The sequence below is a fragment of the Drosophila takahashii genome, chromosome 3L (genome assembly GCF_030179915.1).
Source record: "Drosophila takahashii strain IR98-3 E-12201 chromosome 3L, DtakHiC1v2, whole genome shotgun sequence".
Classification (NCBI taxonomy): domain Eukaryota; kingdom Metazoa; phylum Arthropoda; class Insecta; order Diptera; family Drosophilidae; genus Drosophila; species Drosophila takahashii.
The window spans coordinates 8,130,515-8,147,897 of NC_091680.1; the positions used below are offsets into that span (position 1 = coordinate 8,130,515).

Below are 17,383 nucleotides of genomic sequence, written 5' to 3' on the forward strand. Positions count from 1 at the left end.
ATGTAAGTATGAAAATACTTCTTCACACATCTCAATGGATTTCTTAGTATAAAATATTAATATCTATAAAGAAAAAATATGTTATTCAATTTAGAATCCGTAATCTTCTAGTGATTTTCTGGAAGACTAATAGTTATTTATTGATAAATAGCTTGAATACCCTTTACATTTTTAAATGTAACGGAATTCCATTAAAGTACCAATATGTGGTATTTTCCGAAACCGCGGTCACACCAATATCAATTTTTGTTTGGTTTCGTTTATGGGAAATATCTTTTAATTTCGGAGTCCCAGAGAAGATTCGATGGCAACCGTGGCTGAGTGCAACCACAGCGTCTTCGACGTGGTGACCCACCTGGCCACTCTGTTGGCCTCGGAGGAGCAGGCGCCCCGAGTGCCCACAGCTGCGTCGGTGGCCACCAGGCGCTCGAAGATCTATGAGTGCCTGCTCCGCAGTGGGACGATGTCCACGCAGGACAAGCTGGAGCTGCTGCAGCAGGTGAGCAGCGAGGTGAGGCAGAATCCCGGACAGCGGGACAGGCTGCACAGCTTCCAGAATCTGCTGGCAGAAAGGGATAACCAGGAGGACCAGATAATGGAGAAGGATGCGGAAAACCACTTGGAAGCTGGGATCAGACGACTAATACCGGGCATACTGCAGCTACACGAGTCCCTGGAACCTCTGCCCAAGGAGCCAGAGCAACCAAAGTCCCTGAAATCCCTGGGTCAGATGCACCGCGCCCTGAAGCCCCTTCAATTGCAGCCCCTCTCCGGTTTGCTCCTGGCCAACCCAATGGCGAAGCCTCCACCGGAGAAGCCTCGCTCCAGCATCATCCCATCCTTGGTAACCAGCCGCGGCCTGGCGGATTCAATGGCTCGGATGCGGGAGGACAGGGAGCAACCGATGCAGCCACCTCCCCGACTGCCAGTCCCCAAAAAGACGCTCCCAGCTGCCCAGGAGGAACAGCCTTTTGTGGCCAACGCTGCACCCGAGAAGCACTTCATTTCAGACCACCAAATGACCAACGAACTGAAGCTTCTGCAGAACAAAAACCTAGTGCTCAACTATCTAGAGGAAGCGACTCTAATTGATCATCTGAAGAAGGCGGCAGCGGGTGTGCAGTCGGAGACATTTCCCGCAGCGCCGAATGATGAGATGCAGCTGATAATCCGGCCCAACACCACATTGCGCTCGGTGCTACCGGAGGTGCTGGCGGATTTTGCACAGCACTTTCTGCGCGCCGGCTTTGCCTTTCGGCGTTTGAGCTCCCGCACCAAAAGGAACAGGAACGCAGCGAGGCAGCTGGAAAGGCCACTCAATCGGGTGAGATTTGGTAACTAATACACTGGAGAATGTTTTGTAAAGCTATGATTTTTTTTTGCAGGCCTCGCGTGAGATCCTGGTGGATTTCCTAGCCTCCAATCGACAGTTTCTGCTCGCCCTGCCCGCCAATAGTCTCTCCCAACTGCTGGATAGCTCCCGTCCAGTCCTTCAGCTGGTCTACCAGCTGGACAAAATGTTCGAGAACGAGCCAAGATGTAAGATTTAGAGCCCTGCATGAATGCATTCAATGAATTATCTTGCATTTTTTTGTTTTATATGAATGAATTAATTAGAATTTTGAGTTTAATAGAATTGAATGAATTTGAATTTTGAGTTTAATAGAATTGAATGAATGAATGGCATGAATTCCGAAAGGGCAATAATTTTGTGATTAAATCTGCCTTAATTTTATTTTCTAAGCAGTTAACATGAATTCCGAAATAATTCAAACGACAATTTCTTTTGAAGAAGAAAGGGCCATCATTTTGTGATTAAATCTGCATGAATTTTATTTTCTAAGCAGTTAACATTGATTTGTTAAAAATTTTCCAAACTTTTGTTCTGAAAAGAAGGCAAAAAAAAATCTGGCAAATAAAAATTAAATTAAAACTTATTCATTCATTAATTCAATTCGAAATGAATAAGAAAAACATTCAATTTATTTCACATATAGTTGAATTAATCAAATCATCATTTAATGATTCATTCATTTAAAAAAATCTATTTTATATATTATTTAAATATATTTGCTTAGTAAACCTGGACAGTGGCGTATCGGGACCCTTCCTGATGAGCTGCATTTGGCAGGCCATCGACACCTGCGGCACCAGTGACTTCCTGCAGCTGCTCATCCACCTGCTGCGCTGCATATGCCAAACGTACTTCGTTCAGCTGCAGCGGTGGATCTACCGCGGTGAACTGGACAAGACGGTCAACGAGATTTTCATCAGCCGGTGCCCGAACACTTCGCCCTCGCTGGCAAATGAGTGCAGCAAGGAGTTCTTTGACAGGGGCTATCAAGTGGTCAACGAGGCAATTCCGGACTTTTTATCCGGCTGCGAGCAGGAAATCCTACAGTGTGGGAAGTACAACCAGGTGTTGAAGGCCTATAACGAGCAGGTTGGTGGGGGAATAGAATACATAATGAATGAATTTATAGTAATCCATGCTTTTTTCTTACCCAGCACCCCGTCTTCGAAGTGGAGCACCCACCTATAGTAGTCTGTCTAACGGAGCAGCAGCTCAAGGAGATGCGTCGCAGCCTGGCCGACAAGTATGCCGTCATCTACCAACGCTTCGGCTGGTGCAGCATGCAAAGCATCTTCGAGGAGCGCATGGCCACCAAACGGGTTTTTGCGAATCTCATGGTGGAACGAACGCGGGCCCATCTGGCAGCCTGGGAGGAGGAGCAGCGCGAGCTCCAACTGAAGGCGAATGCTCAAAAAAAACTGCTATACGAACAGATCAACGAGGAGCGGGAAGTTGACCAGCAAAATCGCCTGGAGAAGCGGCGCCAGGAGATTGTCAATGAGATCGTTTTTCTGCGGGAGAGCGAAAGGATGGAGGATATGCGACTGGAGCGGGAAAAGCAGGTGCTGCAAAAAGAAGTGGCGCAGCTGGCAGCTGAATTGGTTAAGAAAGACGCCCAGGAAGTTAACAGTCCCGACCAGAGCACCTATAGCGATCTAAGCTTTGCCTCCTGTCTCGAAGGACCGGAGGGTCGAACTGAATCGGCGTCTGACAAGGACGAGGAGGCAGCAGGACAGTCGATGAAGCCAGCAGAAAATAAATTGGAGGATGTAGTAGGGGTTCAGTACGAACGAAGCCACTCGGATGTGATCAATTCCAATGAGCAGCCCGAAATTCAAACCGAATTCAATCGTAATCGCCAGCATGGCATCTCCTCTGAACAATTCCAGGAGTGCCAGACGGAATTGAATTCAGTTCGACTGCCGCCCGACATTAATGCCAATCTCAATCGCCCAGAAACGCAGGAACTCAGCGAAATGCACCGTAATCGCCTGCGCAATGAACACCACGATGGCTTCATCAGCTTCAACTCCACCGAAGATCAGCACACGCATCGATTGCGCTGCCTGGTTAATTCAAATACGGAACGCTCCCAAAATCGGCGAAGGGTTATGCACAGCGAGTTTGAGATTGGCCAAGGGGACAAGAAGACGTTGCCTTGCCTGCCTCTAGAGCTCAACAAACTGCACGTTGAAGTACCTTTGGCTGCGTTAACGCCCATGTCGACCACCTCCGATGTGGAAATCGGTGGGCTGTCACCCAGGGAATTAACTGATATGGCGGAAATACAGAATAACGATGCTGCTAATAACAACAATCTTAGTCAAAGCTTTTATCCAGAGTCACCAAATCCCGAACTTGTAATTGCCAAACCAACTAGTAAACTATCGGAGTTCTTCAGACCAACTTTCGGCCTGCCCACAAACTTTCGAGTGGAAAAGCAGCTGCCAGAGGATTGGCATTTACAAAAGGCAGTTTTCAATATAGCGGAGCCCTGCAATCCTTTCATGGCTCGCCGTTGCCTTCAGCTCTCCGTGATGGCTCCTGTAAACGCACACTACACGCTGCTTCGGAATGAGGTACTCAGGATCTTCCAGGAGCTGCGTATCTACGAGCATTTCCGCAAGCTAAGGAACTACTTTTTTCTATTAGACGGCCAGTTTGGCGCTTTACTCACCAGTGACATCCTGGGAAGAATTAAAGCGGGCATCGAGCCGCGGAGTCTTTGCCAAAAGGGAATCCTCGATACCATGTTGACCAACGCCTTGTCGGCTTGTTCAGCGGACGAGACGACGGTATCACAAAATCTCACTCTGAACTGCATTAGCATACCAGATACGCTGAGTTTCTTGTCTGTAGAAGCCACTTCCATGCTGATGCTGCACTGCAAGGTGGATTGGCCGCTGAACCTTGTGATCAGCTCGGAAACGGTGGCCAAATACGGGCAGATATTCGGATATCTACTGAAGCTACGTCATGTGAGCTTTGTTTTGGAGGGAACCTATGAGTATTTGCAGCAAATGGGTAAACTTCTGGGAGCAGAACTCCGGACATGTGCACATTTCCGGCATTTGCAGATAATGCGCCACAAGTTGTCGCACTTTATGACCTCGTTCCAGACGCATCTGGTGGCCAAGGCCCTGCAGGCCACCTGGAAGAGTTTCAAGGAGGAGCTGTGCACCGTCGACTCCATCGAGGGATTGTATAAGCAGCATGCCGCCTACTTGAAGCGGGTTGCCTTCTTGGCACTGCTAAATCGACGCAGTGCCAAGGTCAAAGAAACCATCGATAATATTCTTGTTATTATACTTCGCTTTTGCAAGTAGGTTAAATTCTTTAAAATGTTGTAATCTTTTCATGTAGCTAACTTTTATTTTAAACCATATTTTAGAGTCCTTCTGTCGCAGGCGTTTATAATGGACCAAGAAAATCAGTTTGTGCATCCCCGCTTTAAACGACTGCTGCAGGAGGAGGCCGAGTTTGAGAAATTTATGCAGTATCTCATCTATTTGGGCAATAAGGCGGCCACTTCTGGTTATCAGGAGGAAATTGGAGACCTGATTTGTATTATTAATTTTAACAACTACTACAATGTATCTGAGGAGAGTGCTAGGTCTTAAATAGAATCTCAAAACTGCTTGCAAAGAATCTTTAAAGGGTTCCGTAGATAGCGAATTTCTCTTGCCATTAAGCTGAGCTTAGAAAGATTTTAAATAATAATTCTAGGGACCTCCTTAAATAAAAAGCACCCGAACAGCAACCCATTACCAAATGCAGGGATTTAAAAAAAATGTTTCTTGCACTTTTCTTCGTTTTATGTTTTAACTTAATTTATTACTAATTTTCGAACAATCTGTTTTAGAATTTAATCAAAACAATATTAAAAAGCAACTTTGAAAATGTTTTTTCAATTACTTTTTAATTCAAAGGAATCTAATTTTATGGAGAAGATTAATTTATTTACAAAACTATGCCTAATTAATAATTTGAAGCTATGAATGTTTTTGATAGAAATGCAAGCTAACTAACATCTCAATAAATAAATGTATAAATCTAATCCCAGCAAAGACCGTTGGATGTTTGTTGAAAAAGATATGTATCTGTTTCATTGCAGTATACTTTGTGAAACCTAACAAAATTTGTTGAAAAATAAAAAAATATTGTCGTTAATTAATTAATTTTTTTTAAATGTAATTCCATTAAATAAAACCTAAAAACTGAACTTCAAAATTTATTTAAATGTTATTCCAAATATCGGACACGGTGTCATCTCTAAACGGCTGACCGCACGCGATGATTTCGAGCCATCCCTGGTCATGAGTCACTTTTTAGAATAATTCAGTTTTATTTTTAGTTTACAAAAACGTTGCAAGCATTCGGATTTTTTATTTAATATATTAAGTTATTTACCTCACCTGAATAAAATCAATTAAAATGCAGGTAAGATGGGTTGTTATGGGCAACTAAAGTTACATTTGCTTTCAAAGAACAATGGATTGTTTTCGACTGAAAGCGATTGTGGGTGTGTTTTTGTTGCACCCAAAAATAAATTCCATATTTGGTAATGAAAATGGTGAATGAAAACTCACGTGGAAACTCACTTTGTTCTCTATAGGATCCAAATGAAGACACCGAGTGGAATGATGTGCTCCGCGCCAAGGGAATCATTGGGCCCAAGGCGAAGGAGGCGGAGATCACGGAGGATCAGATCCAGAAGCTGATGGACGATGCCATCCAGCGGCGCACCGATCTTCCGCTGAACGAGGGCCAGCGGGACAAGCCCATAGACGACATGTCGCTGGACGAGCTCGACGAACTGGAGGACTCCGAGGATGAGGCTGTGCTGGAGCAATATCGCCAGCGGCGCATCGCCGAGATGAGGGCCACGGCGGAGAAGGCAAGATTTGGGTCTGTAAGGGAAATCTCCGGACAGGATTATGTCAACGAGGTCACGAAGGCCGGCGAAGGCATCTGGGTGGTCCTCCATCTGTACGCCAACGGTGTCCCGCTCTGCGCCTTGATCCACCATCACATGCAGCAGCTGGCCGTCCGCTTCCCGCAGACCAAGTTCGTGCGCTCCGTGGCCACCACCTGCATACCAAACTTCCCCGAGAAGAACCTGCCCACCATCTTCATCTACCACGAGGGAGCGCTGCGCAAGCAGTATATCGGTCCGCTGGAGCTGCGCGGCGAGAAGCTGACCGTCCAGGAGCTGGAGTTCATGCTGGGCCAGGCGGGAGCAGTGCCCACCGAGATCACCGAGGATCCGCGGCCGCAGATCAGGGACAAGATGCTGGCCGATCTGGAGGATAAGAGCGCGGACTTCTACTGAGTCGTAGCCAAATCATAACCCTCATCCAACTTCCTGATCTTTGGGTTGGGGCAATATCTTAAGAATGAGTCATGGTCTTTAAATCTCTAAAAAACAAAAAATTGCAATTTAATTTAAATATGTATGTCGAAATTACTACACCTAATTTAAACACCGTGAATTTAGTCATATACTTTCAAAGGCAAACTCTATTGATTCACTGCTAACATTAATTTGCTACCATGTTTTTAATTGGTATATTTATTGACCCAATCTATCCTCAGGAATACGAATTCATTTCATTGTTTTGTGGCATTTACGTAGCCTCTCAAATAAATTGTTCACTTTTCTACTTAAAAAGTCACTTATTATGATTCTGTTTGGTGCTGCTGGCCGTTGCCTTTGCCACGCTTTTCGGCTTTCCCCGGAATATGTTCGGATCGATGATGTTGTACGGATGCTCGCAGGCTGGATTCAGTACTCGACCACGTCTGGGTTCGTGTTCCTCCAGGAGATGGGGTGCCAGCAGAAGGAACAGCTGCTCCGTCCAGGATGGCAGGCCGCAGGTGGAAAAGCACAGCTCCCAGTAGGGCAATCCCAAATGGGCAATGGCCATTCGGAGGTATTCACTGAAAGTGTCCGCCAAAAACTGCCAGCTCAGGGTGCTCAGCTCCAGCAGATAGAACTTGGGATTATTGGAACTGGTGGATTCGTACAGCATGCAAACCTGTTAGGGGAATATTTCGGCAAGTGAGTAATAGAAATTTCTAGAAATTTGCAGAGCCAAAATGATGATTGTATTTTAGAGATTGTGAAAATTTTGAATATATTTTTATACCCGTTACTAGTAGAGTAAAAGGGTATATTGTATTCGTGCAAAAGTGTGTAACAGGGAGAAGGAAGCGTTTTCGACCCTATAAGAGATCTTGGTGAGATCTCGGAAACTACAAAAGCTAGAAGGTTGAGATTTCACACACATATTCTTCGGCTTCCTACGCAGCGCAAGTTTATTTCAGCCGAGCGCCACGCCCCCTCTAACGCCCACAATCGCCCACTAACGATTTTAAAATGTGTCTGGCGCCCACACCTTTAAAGATTTCCGAGAAGTATAAATGCAATTTTGTTGTGTATATTTATACCTATCGAAATGTAGAAGGCATTTTTCAAATCGAACCATTCATTAAAAAGTTATGCGCAATAAAAAAAAAGTTATTTCAAAGAATATGGAAATATGTATTGATTACCCACCTTGGCCACCTCGTTTACATTGTTGATTTCGAATATCTTTGATTTGGCCGTTATAATGGGCGTCGCATTGCCCCACTTGTCCTTGCCGCTGGCCATCGGTGCTGGAAGGGATTGCGAGTTGCTGGCTGCTCCCAGAACATCTGAGTTGCTGTTGGGCAAAGCAGTTGCATTGCTGGAGTGGCTCGCCGTCGTCTCAATATTCTCGCGCAGAAGGGTCACCTGCAGCAGGTGTGGAAAGTGGATGTGGCCCACTCGCCGAATATCGTTAGCTGGAATGGAGGGGATACACAAAAGGGCAGGGTAATTAGTTACACTCCACTCACGAGCGTACTGGTAACTCCAGTTGAGAATGAACCCATCCGAGGATAGGTAGAACTTCTTCATATCTTCAGGGAGGTAGACGCAGTGCCTCTGCTCCCAGTTGACCACCTGGCAGGCATTCAGTGGCTGACGGCGCTCCAGAGTCACATTACAAACCCTTGGCACATTGGCTAAAAGTTTGGGATCTTCTATTTTAAAGGACACTGCTCATCGGATAATCGTATACTCACAGAGGGTCCTTATGAGGCCCAAGGTCAAATTTTCGTAAAATGCATCCTCAGGCGAAAGCTTCTTGTTCATCTTCAAATAATTTGGGACTCAGAAAAAATTCTGTTAATTTTTTAAACGTCAAACTTTTTTCTATAAAAATACAAGCTGCTATGGTAAAACAAAAGTGGTGTTGAATTGGTTGTTGTGGCAACAGGGCGGATGGTTGTTTGCAATAAAATGGGCTAATTTTTCTTTTTAAAGAAATATTGTAGATATTTTTTTCTAATACTTCTATATATACTCACTTATAAATACTAAATTCTTTACGATGACTGGTTACAACAATTAAAATAATTTATTTACAATATTATTAGTAGAGTTCAACTGTGGAGCTTTGACAACAATTACACATGAAATACTATAGGCTAATTAATCATGGAAAAAAGGCGAGTGAAAACATCTTGCTGCTGGCTCATCTTTTGTTCTGTTCCTGGGCCTCGCTTTCGGCCTCCTCCTCGTGTCAGGAAACCTCCCACACAGTGGACTCCACCGATCTTCGCGGTCGGGCGGCCACTTCCACGTGGGCATCCAGTCCGTCGCTCAGTCGGCTGAAGCGGCGAGCCCAGCTTCCGCGGGCTGTCACCTGGCTGCCGGCGATCGAGGTCCTCTGGCTGGTGTCCCGAAACAGACTCATGATGTCCTGGCTGTCGCCCTGAGCCCGCTTGATCCCGTGCTGGTACTTGGCCTCCTTGGCCAGCAGCTGCTCCCGCTGCATCTGGGTCTTCACCTCGGACGGGACATCCGGGATGATGAACTGCATGATGCCAGTTATGACAAATACCACGTGCTGCAAAATAATATAGATGTATAATATAAATCTTTCGATTTTAGTAAAAGTAACCAACCTCGAAAACCACAACAAAAGCCAAACGAGCAGCAAAGACATGCCAGTAATGGGGACTCAGACCATAGGGTTCATAATCTTTGGGACCATTTCTACAAAGATATGTAATGATTAAGATATAGGTACACACAAAAAAAAGCATGTTCCCGTAAAATCGATATGGCCATGCACAGAAAAAAAATGATAATGGTCAATTCGATATTTTTTAAGATCAAGTCATTCAAGTCATCATTTCGATATGAATAAAGATTATGTTAATCTTTTATTTATAATATTTCCTCTAAAATAATAAATTGGTATTTTTATGATACCATATGATATTTTATATGATATTATATGTTGATATGTTTGAATCTTAGATTTGACATAAATCATATCGGATTTTCATTCAATAACCATATTTCATATCGTTTTTTTTTTCTGAGTGTAAATTTCAGGTCTTGCAAAACCCATATCGTTTTTATATGAAATACCCTTTTCGCCTAGGTAAAATTTAGCTGGCCGCATATCAAATTAAAATTGATCTTAAAAAATGTAAAATCGATCTACGTTTCATATCGATTGTATAGTTATGTATTGCTATGGATGGAATATCAAAACCCACCTGTAACCGCGATATTGGCAGGTATCCGGATCTCGTTCACTGACCGAGGCACCCCACTCCTCCTTGTAATCCGAGGTATTGAAGATGGACAGCGAGTGCTCGATGTAGCCGGCCAATGTGTGAGTTTCAGAGTAGACAAACTTGTAGACCATACGTGGTATAAAATCGCTGGTGTAGGCTATCACAAAGGCATTCGAGACGACGGCCGTATAGGTGATGATCCGAAGGATTCCATACCAGGCGCCTATGTCCTCAACGCGCTCCGCCAAAGGACGTCTGGCCTGGGTGACCATTTTGTAGGCATCCAAGCGGATCTCTGCCACGTTGTTCAGCAGAGCAAAAAGCGGTGCCAATGGGAAGGCAGCGACAAACAGGGTGACAAAGCCGTATTGAAGAACTGGTAATAAAAGGGATTATTTAGTTATTATAATCCTACTAAAGATATATTACTCACTCATTTCCAGATACTCATCGAACAAGGCCAGTCGACCGGGATCCTGCATGTGATAGTCCTGCTCCCAGGCCATATGCAAATGCGATTCGTCCTTGGTGGCCTAAAAAAAAGTTATAATAAATTTTAATTTTAAATGATTTTCTTGTTAGGAGCTCTTTAACCAACCTGCTTGTGCTTCCGTTGACGCCACCAGTTCCAAAACTTGGGAAATAGGTACTCCATGAAATTGTTCCAGCACTGTTTGCCCACCATTATGATGGCCAATTGGATGCAGAGTTCGGATAGGCAGCCCGCCGGATCGCAGATATCATTCTTGAGGCGGAAGAACTCACTTTTGCGGGCCTGATCGTCTCCCGGATAATCGAAGAATCGCCCCTTGAAGAAGGCGATATAGATGAGCGAAGAGTAGAAGTTCATGAATTCGAAAAAGAAGATCTTGAACGTATAGGAGTCCTCGTATTCCGTGTGGGTGCGCGGATTTTCCAGGTTGGTCAACCTGATTGCCATGCGGTGGTAGATCTGTAAATTGCAAAGGGGAATATATATTAGTTTTGGAGTGACAGAAAGTTAAAACTTAGACCTACTCGAGTAAGCAACATGATGACCACCAAATTGATCAGGGCAGCCGTGACACTGGTGAAGAGCTTGGCATGCTCCTTGACAAAAAATCCTCCGCCTCCATAAATAACCGATACGAGAGTTATGCGATACAGAATGGTGCCCAGTACAGCAGATAGAACCACAGATATCTGTCAAAGCATCGTAATTATAAATATAAATTTTACTTGTGGAAATTATAATGGTTATCTCACCATAAATAGCACTGCACTACCGGTAATTACAAATCTTATAGATCTGTTCCAAGTGGACATGTAGGGTTCCTTTTCCCGCGTAACAGGATTCATGCGAAACGTGGTGGCATTCGTTTCAAACTCCGGACGGTTCTCTTCATCCATATCGACATTGTGCAGGTCCCATTCCCACACAAGAACCGACTGTTTGCGTTTCCAGAGCTCCAGGAATGTGGTGGCTGTTTTGAAGATGTTAAATCAATCTTTAGTTTGGTAGTTATAATTATCACAGTAGTCTTTTTAAAATAAAAATCACAAATAACTTTTATTTACGGTTCCTGATTTAAATTATTATAAAGTTATGATAAAGATAATAAACACATTTTTCCACACACATAAATTTCTGGTCATGGAAAACCCATGTAGGACTCATTTCGACCATATCAAATTTACGTGGCCCTATATTAAGTTAAAATTGATATTACATAATGTAAAATCGATCTACGTTTCATATCGATTTTTTTTTGGGTGTAATGATTTCAAACTTCCTACCCCAGAAGGACATGAAGAAAATCCATATCGTTTTTACATGAAATACTCATTTCGACCATATCAAATTTACCTGGCCCCATATCAAGTTTAAATTGATATTACATAATGTAAAATTGATCTACGTTTCATATCGATTTTTTTGGGTGCAATGATTTCAAGCCACCTACCCCAGAAGGACATGAAGATGGCGAAGAACACCGTCGAGGGATTGTCAAAGAGATAGGTGAGCCGGGAGAAGAGGCACGATTCCGAGAGACGCTGGTAGCTGCAGGCCTTGTCGCAAAGTGGGCATAGGGTAATGTTTCCCGTCCCATACTCATTGCAGATCTCCTTGCTGGGCGTATTGTCCTCCGATTCCAGTGTGGCCAGGCCGTAGATGAAGCACAGTGTGCCCACCACCGACGGATAGACGAGCATCTCCGTGTAGAAGCCCAGCCAGCAGAAGTAGAGGGCGATCTTGTCGCCAAAGTACTTGCGCACCAGACACAGCGGCTGCTTCTTGTACCACTGGGAGGGATGGGCCCACGTCTGGTAGAGGACGCGGCGGTCCAGCGAGATGCCGCTGGAGTGCGGCCGGTCGTACCGCCCCTCGTGCAGCGGGAAAACGCCCAAGTACGTGCCGTCGTTCATCAGCCGCCGGATGCCACTGCGGTCGCTCTCGTCGAAGGGCGTCCGGATGAGCACCTGCATCACCATCAGCGACCGCTGGGCACTGGTGAAGGCAGTGGCTCGATCTTTAACAATGAACCTGAGGGAGACGAAATAAATTAATAGCACGTGAAGTAAATATATTATTTACTAATTAAAGAACCTTTTAACTCCATGAAATTACATCAAGTATACCCACATAAGCTTATAAAGGTTTGAAATTACTTGTATCTATTTATTTGTCCTTATACTATAGTAGTATAATAGTATGGTAATAGTACGAGCAGTAAATATATTATTTATTAATTAAAGAACCTTTTAACTCCATGAAATTACATCAAGTATACCCACATAAGCTTATTAAGGCTTTAAGTTATCAAGGAGGGACCTTATAAGTACTATAACTAGATATCGGACTATAAGCAAAAAATCTAAATTTGATTAAATAAAATCTGTTATCCTACATTTAAAATAAGATTTAGGCTTAAACAAGTTTAGATTTTTCAAATAATAATTCTACACAAAAAAAATAAACTTGGTAAAATTAACCCATATAATTGTCCAACCACAAAAATTGTCAATTCTACCAATTAAGTAGTTACTTTCACAACAACAAATACACACAATTAGCAAAGACACACACCCAAAGCAAAAACAAATACAGGTAACTATTTTTTATAGTTATGTAACTATCCGTACAGGTATATTTTACCAATCAAATTTTTTTATGCGTAGCAATAGTGTTTTGCATATAAAATGATAGCATTCGTTAGTTAATCGTTGGCTAACCAAACTTCAAAGCCTAACTTACAACAAAAGTAAAGAAGATAGTAATTTAATCGAGAAACTTACTGCTCCTCCGGATTGCCATTAGCTGTTGCAGCCTTGAATGTAGTCTCTCCCTCCAGAAGAGTTTGGTCCAGTTGAATCTTTTTGGTCAAGCGCTGCCACACATCCTTCCAATATTGCACATTCCGTAAGACCACATTCTCCTCATCCTAAAGGAGAAAAAACCCTTAAAAAACATCCAAAGCTGAGAAGCCTAAATCCTAACCCAAGATGGTTTCACCGATATGGTGATGAATCTCTTGACCGGCAGCTTCAGGTTCATGACCTCGGCCAGTCGGGTTTCCAGTCGCCAGGGCAAATGGATCTTCAAGAAGAAGGTCTTCTCATTAAAGGACTGCGACTTGTCTTCCAGCTCGACCTCCAATCCCTCCTTGATGAGGTTCTCCATGAAGCAGCGACGGTTATCGCGTCGCTTGGCCTCCGCCTCGGTCATGACGCCCAGGTCCTCCTCCTCCCAGGCCAGCACCATGTCCACCTTCCGTCGACCGTCGCGAAACATCAGCGATTCGGGATCCAGGCCCTCCCGATCCTGCTTGCTGACCCTTCTCTCGTCCCCGGATTCGCCACCCAGGCTGTTGCTTTTGCTGGCCTTCCGGCTGCCGTAGTAACTTCCGCTCACGGAACTCGTCGAATCCGAGGCCTTTCGCTCCGTGGGAATGAGTTGCCGATAGCCAAACTGATCGTTGGGCAAAACATTGGAGTGCGACGACTCCATGATCTCGTAGGACTGATTCACCCTGTCGCCGGAGCCCAGAGTGGGACTCAGATTGAGGCCCAAATTCCGTCGCATGGCCGTTCCGGGAATATCCTCCTCGTGACTTCCCAGGATCTTCGGGCCAAATGCCTGCGTGGGACTCGGTTCCGCCGATTCCGATTCCAGATGCGTGGGCAGCGGCACGGCAATCGAGTTGGATTTGGGAAACAGCGGATTCCCGTTGCTCGTCCGCATCACCGACGAGTTGAGCCACTTTTCCGTATAGGCAGCCGATCCCGCCCGAGCCCGATTTCCACTCAGCTTGCTCTTTGGCGGAATCGGAGTGGCGGGCTTGGTGTTGGCCAACGCAACATTATCGTCCGCCTGGCAGCTATATACGCTATCTGTCGGATCGGCTACGATTTTCCTTGACTGCAGATCGGTGTCAATTAGGACACCCTCCTGTGTGATTTTAGGATTTAATAATTTGTTTATTTAACGAAACAAACGATGGGTAAACTTACTCCGTATCCAATTAATCTTCCTGCCACAATGCCACTATCCTGGCTAAGTCGTCGTGGTCGCAGCTTCGTCTGGCTCCGGCGGCTCATGCGCTCGCTCTTGGCCGGACTGGACATCACCTCCCTCCTGGCGGAGGGATCGGGGGATTGGCGCGGGCTACGCAGCGTTGGCACCGAAAGGAATCCTGGACGGGGAAATATAGAAAGAGATATTTATAGGTGTTAGGATGGGTATTTGTTTTTAATAATTAACTTGATTAATTACACTCACTAATATAAATAGTATTATTGAGACACGTAATATAAAAACAAGAGAGAACGCTATAGTCGGGTGCCCAGACTATCAGATACCCGTTACTCAGCTAAAGGGAAGCGAAGGAGATGGAGATACTTTGATCCGCCGTAACTTTTTAACGAATGGTCCGATTAAAAAAATTTCTTTTTCATTTCGATAGGTATTGAGAAACACAATAAAACTGCATTTTTACTTTTCCAAAATATTGAAATTTTTAAAAGCGTATATAAGCGATTGTAGGCGTTAAAGGGGGCGTGGCACCCTTTTGAAATAAACTTGCGCTGCGTAGGAACTCCTAGAATCTGCATGCAAAATGTCAGTCTTCTAGCTTTTATAGTTTCCGAGATCTCAGCGTTCATACGGACAGACGGACAGACAGACAGACAGACAGACAGACTGACAGACAGACAGACGGACAGACGGACAGACGGACATGGCTAGATCGACTCGGCTAGTGATCCTGATCAAGAATATATATACTTTATAGGGTCGGAAACGCTTCCTTCTACCTGTTACATACTTTTGCACGAATCTAATATACCCTTTTACTCTACGAGTAACGGGTATAATGAGTCCTTAGAACATCGTTTATTATTGATTAGTTACTTAACACACAAGTAATTCAAAAAGATTCTTGTTAGGATTAGTAAATTAATATAATATCTAAAAACACTTTTATAACATAAGCATATTGAGTACACTTATTATAAGGTTTGTTGTTTTTAAAAGTCGAAAGAATTTATCCCGACAATTATTAAATATATTAGTGTAATAATATATTTTATGTAAATATTTCATTTCATTCTATTTTTAAGACACAGAACAGGGGAAATGTAAAAGTGTTAAAATATTGCATAACATTAATTCATTTTTAAAAAACACCCAAAAATAAATAGTCACAGAAACGAAACTTTTGTTTCATGAATTCACACTCTTGAGTGGCAAATTTGCACCAATAAAATGAATCTAAAATGAATACTTTCAAAAGTATTAGATTGAAACTTTCAGTATAAAAATGAAACTACAAAATATTAAGTTTATAATATTTCATATGAAATTAATACTACTGAGTATATAATTTATATTATTTAGTATTAGGTCAATAACACAAATCTATACTTTATATAGTATATTTTTAATACAAATAGGGATGCAGAAACTACTCACTGGGAAACTGAAAGATCGACTGCTCGCTGGTCCTGTCGCCCTCCCGGGCGGCGCTGCTGATGAGATCCTCTCGAGAACTGGCCTCCGTTATGGGGGCGGTGCTCTCATCCTCGACGCTGTCGATGCGAATCTGAAAGACGTGTGACCTCTCGCCGGACCTTCCTTCGTGACTGCTCATCGTCTCTCCTACGCCGGAGCTATGGCGTCATGGAATTCTGTGGAGCGCAATTGGAGGGACGGCAGGTCGGTCAAATGGGGCCGCTTCTATAATTTGGCCTAGTTTGGAGCACCTGCTCCGTTACCCATGATAAACTATTTAAAGCCACAAGTTTGGAAACTTGACGGGGGAGTCGTTTGTGGCCTGTCATTCAAGAGTTGTCAGGCTGCACATAGTTTTATTTTTTATCCCCCGATCGAACGGAGTCCACCTAACCAGGCATTAACTATTCATGTATGTTTATACTACTGGCCTCGAGCAGGGCGTTAATTTATACCCCTAAGAGTATTTGTATCTTCATTTGCAAACGCGTTCCAATCAAAAGGTGAACTCGGGCACGCATTCGACATTGACCCATGGAAGTTGTTTGTATAGCCCGATGTGCTTTTTAGTGGTTGGGGCAAAAACTACTGCTACAGCCATTGGGAATAATGCCATCACATTAGCATTAGTGCACTATGGGAGCGAGTCCAGTTGGGTCCTAGAATTTTAGAAGGTGGGCCAGAGGCAAACTTGTTGCTACGAGTGGTGAACACTTTCCCAGGCGGACGAATGACAATAGTTCTAAATAATTGCCCTAGATTTGGTATTGGGATATATAGTGTATGGATATGGAAGTGTGGTGGTCACTGGGCGACGACGGACAAACAAATCCATTCCGACTCGTACCTGGATCACTAATAAGCGTGCGACGGACGTCCTGGAAATGTCAGCGTTCGTTGGCAGTTGTGAAAAGTCCCATGCCATTGAAGTAATCACAACAATTGAAGGTTTATTGATTCGCTTCCGTCGTCTATGAGTAATCGATTATTGATTGCGGTAGTGCTTTGGTATCACTTTCACGCTAAATGATCGAATTAAGATCTGTCTTCTGTGTTCTTCACAATTCACAATTCAAAGTGGCCCACTATTGATTTTGTGTGGCTTGTAATTACTATCTTTCAATCAAGGTTCACATTATCCAAGCACACGCTCGCACGTCCATCCTGGCCACTTTACAATACCACTTGACTTGGACACTTTCCGCTCTCTATATGGCGTACCGCTCACCACGACGGCTCCCGACCGATTGACCGACCAGGAGCTATGACCCTCTGGCCAGGACAGTGACACTCTGGGACAGATAGCTAATCACGGCTCTCTCGATGAGCAAAAGTCGAGCAGGGGTCTATAGAGGAAGTAATACCAATAGTGATGTGTGGAGAAACCTGTTCCCCATTGGGACTTTTTCAGTACAGAAGGT

At 44.0% G+C, this 17,383-nt stretch overlaps 4 protein-coding genes across 5 annotated transcripts; 2 read left to right on the forward strand and 2 right to left on the reverse strand.

Annotated features, from left to right (window-relative positions):
• Nucleotides 1-233: 233 nt before the first annotated feature.
• Nucleotides 234-5,243, forward strand: Grip163 (gamma-tubulin complex component 6). Its single transcript, XM_017141675.3, has 5 exons — nt 234-1,324; nt 1,386-1,539; nt 2,079-2,443; nt 2,509-4,676; nt 4,746-5,243. The coding sequence occupies exons 1-5, from the start codon at nt 305-307 to the stop codon at nt 4,972-4,974; spliced, it is 3,936 nt and encodes a 1,311-aa protein (XP_016997164.2). The 5' UTR covers nt 234-304; the 3' UTR covers nt 4,975-5,243.
• Nucleotides 5,244-5,633: 390 nt separating this feature from the next.
• viaf (viral IAP-associated factor) lies at nt 5,634-7,025 on the forward strand. The gene is made up of 2 exons (XM_070214506.1): nt 5,634-5,794; nt 5,970-7,025. The coding sequence occupies exons 1-2, from the start codon at nt 5,789-5,791 to the stop codon at nt 6,684-6,686; spliced, it is 723 nt and encodes a 240-aa protein (XP_070070607.1). The 5' UTR covers nt 5,634-5,788; the 3' UTR covers nt 6,687-7,025.
• On the reverse strand, nt 6,783-8,622 carry LOC108057443 (tubulin polyglutamylase complex subunit 2). The gene is made up of 4 exons (XM_017141702.3): nt 8,465-8,622; nt 8,237-8,404; nt 7,914-8,182; nt 6,783-7,392 (listed from the first exon to the last, which is right to left on the reverse strand). The coding sequence occupies exons 1-4, from the start codon at nt 8,532-8,534 to the stop codon at nt 7,027-7,029; spliced, it is 873 nt and encodes a 290-aa protein (XP_016997191.2). The 5' UTR covers nt 8,535-8,622; the 3' UTR covers nt 6,783-7,026.
• A 140-nt stretch (nt 8,623-8,762) lies between these two features.
• LOC108057355 (anoctamin-4) lies at nt 8,763-16,892 on the reverse strand. 2 transcript variants are annotated; one of them, XM_017141574.3, is made up of 13 exons: nt 16,810-16,892; nt 15,924-16,138; nt 14,465-14,646; nt 13,452-14,402; nt 13,250-13,395; nt 11,917-12,497; nt 11,219-11,436; nt 10,991-11,155; nt 10,572-10,925; nt 10,407-10,506; nt 9,953-10,349; nt 9,350-9,440; nt 8,763-9,291 (listed from the first exon to the last, which is right to left on the reverse strand). In XM_017141574.3, the coding sequence occupies exons 2-13, from the start codon at nt 16,099-16,101 to the stop codon at nt 8,965-8,967; spliced, it is 3,690 nt and encodes a 1,229-aa protein (XP_016997063.2). In that variant the 5' UTR covers nt 16,102-16,138; nt 16,810-16,892; the 3' UTR covers nt 8,763-8,964. The 2 variants fall into 2 exon arrangements, with proteins under 2 accessions (XP_016997063.2, XP_070071862.1); XM_070215761.1 differs by lacking the exons at nt 13,250-13,395; nt 13,452-14,402; nt 14,465-14,646; nt 15,924-16,138; nt 16,810-16,892 and adding an exon at nt 12,561-12,625 and having other exon boundaries at nt 8,766-9,291.
• Between the last annotated feature and the right edge of the window lie 491 nt (nt 16,893-17,383).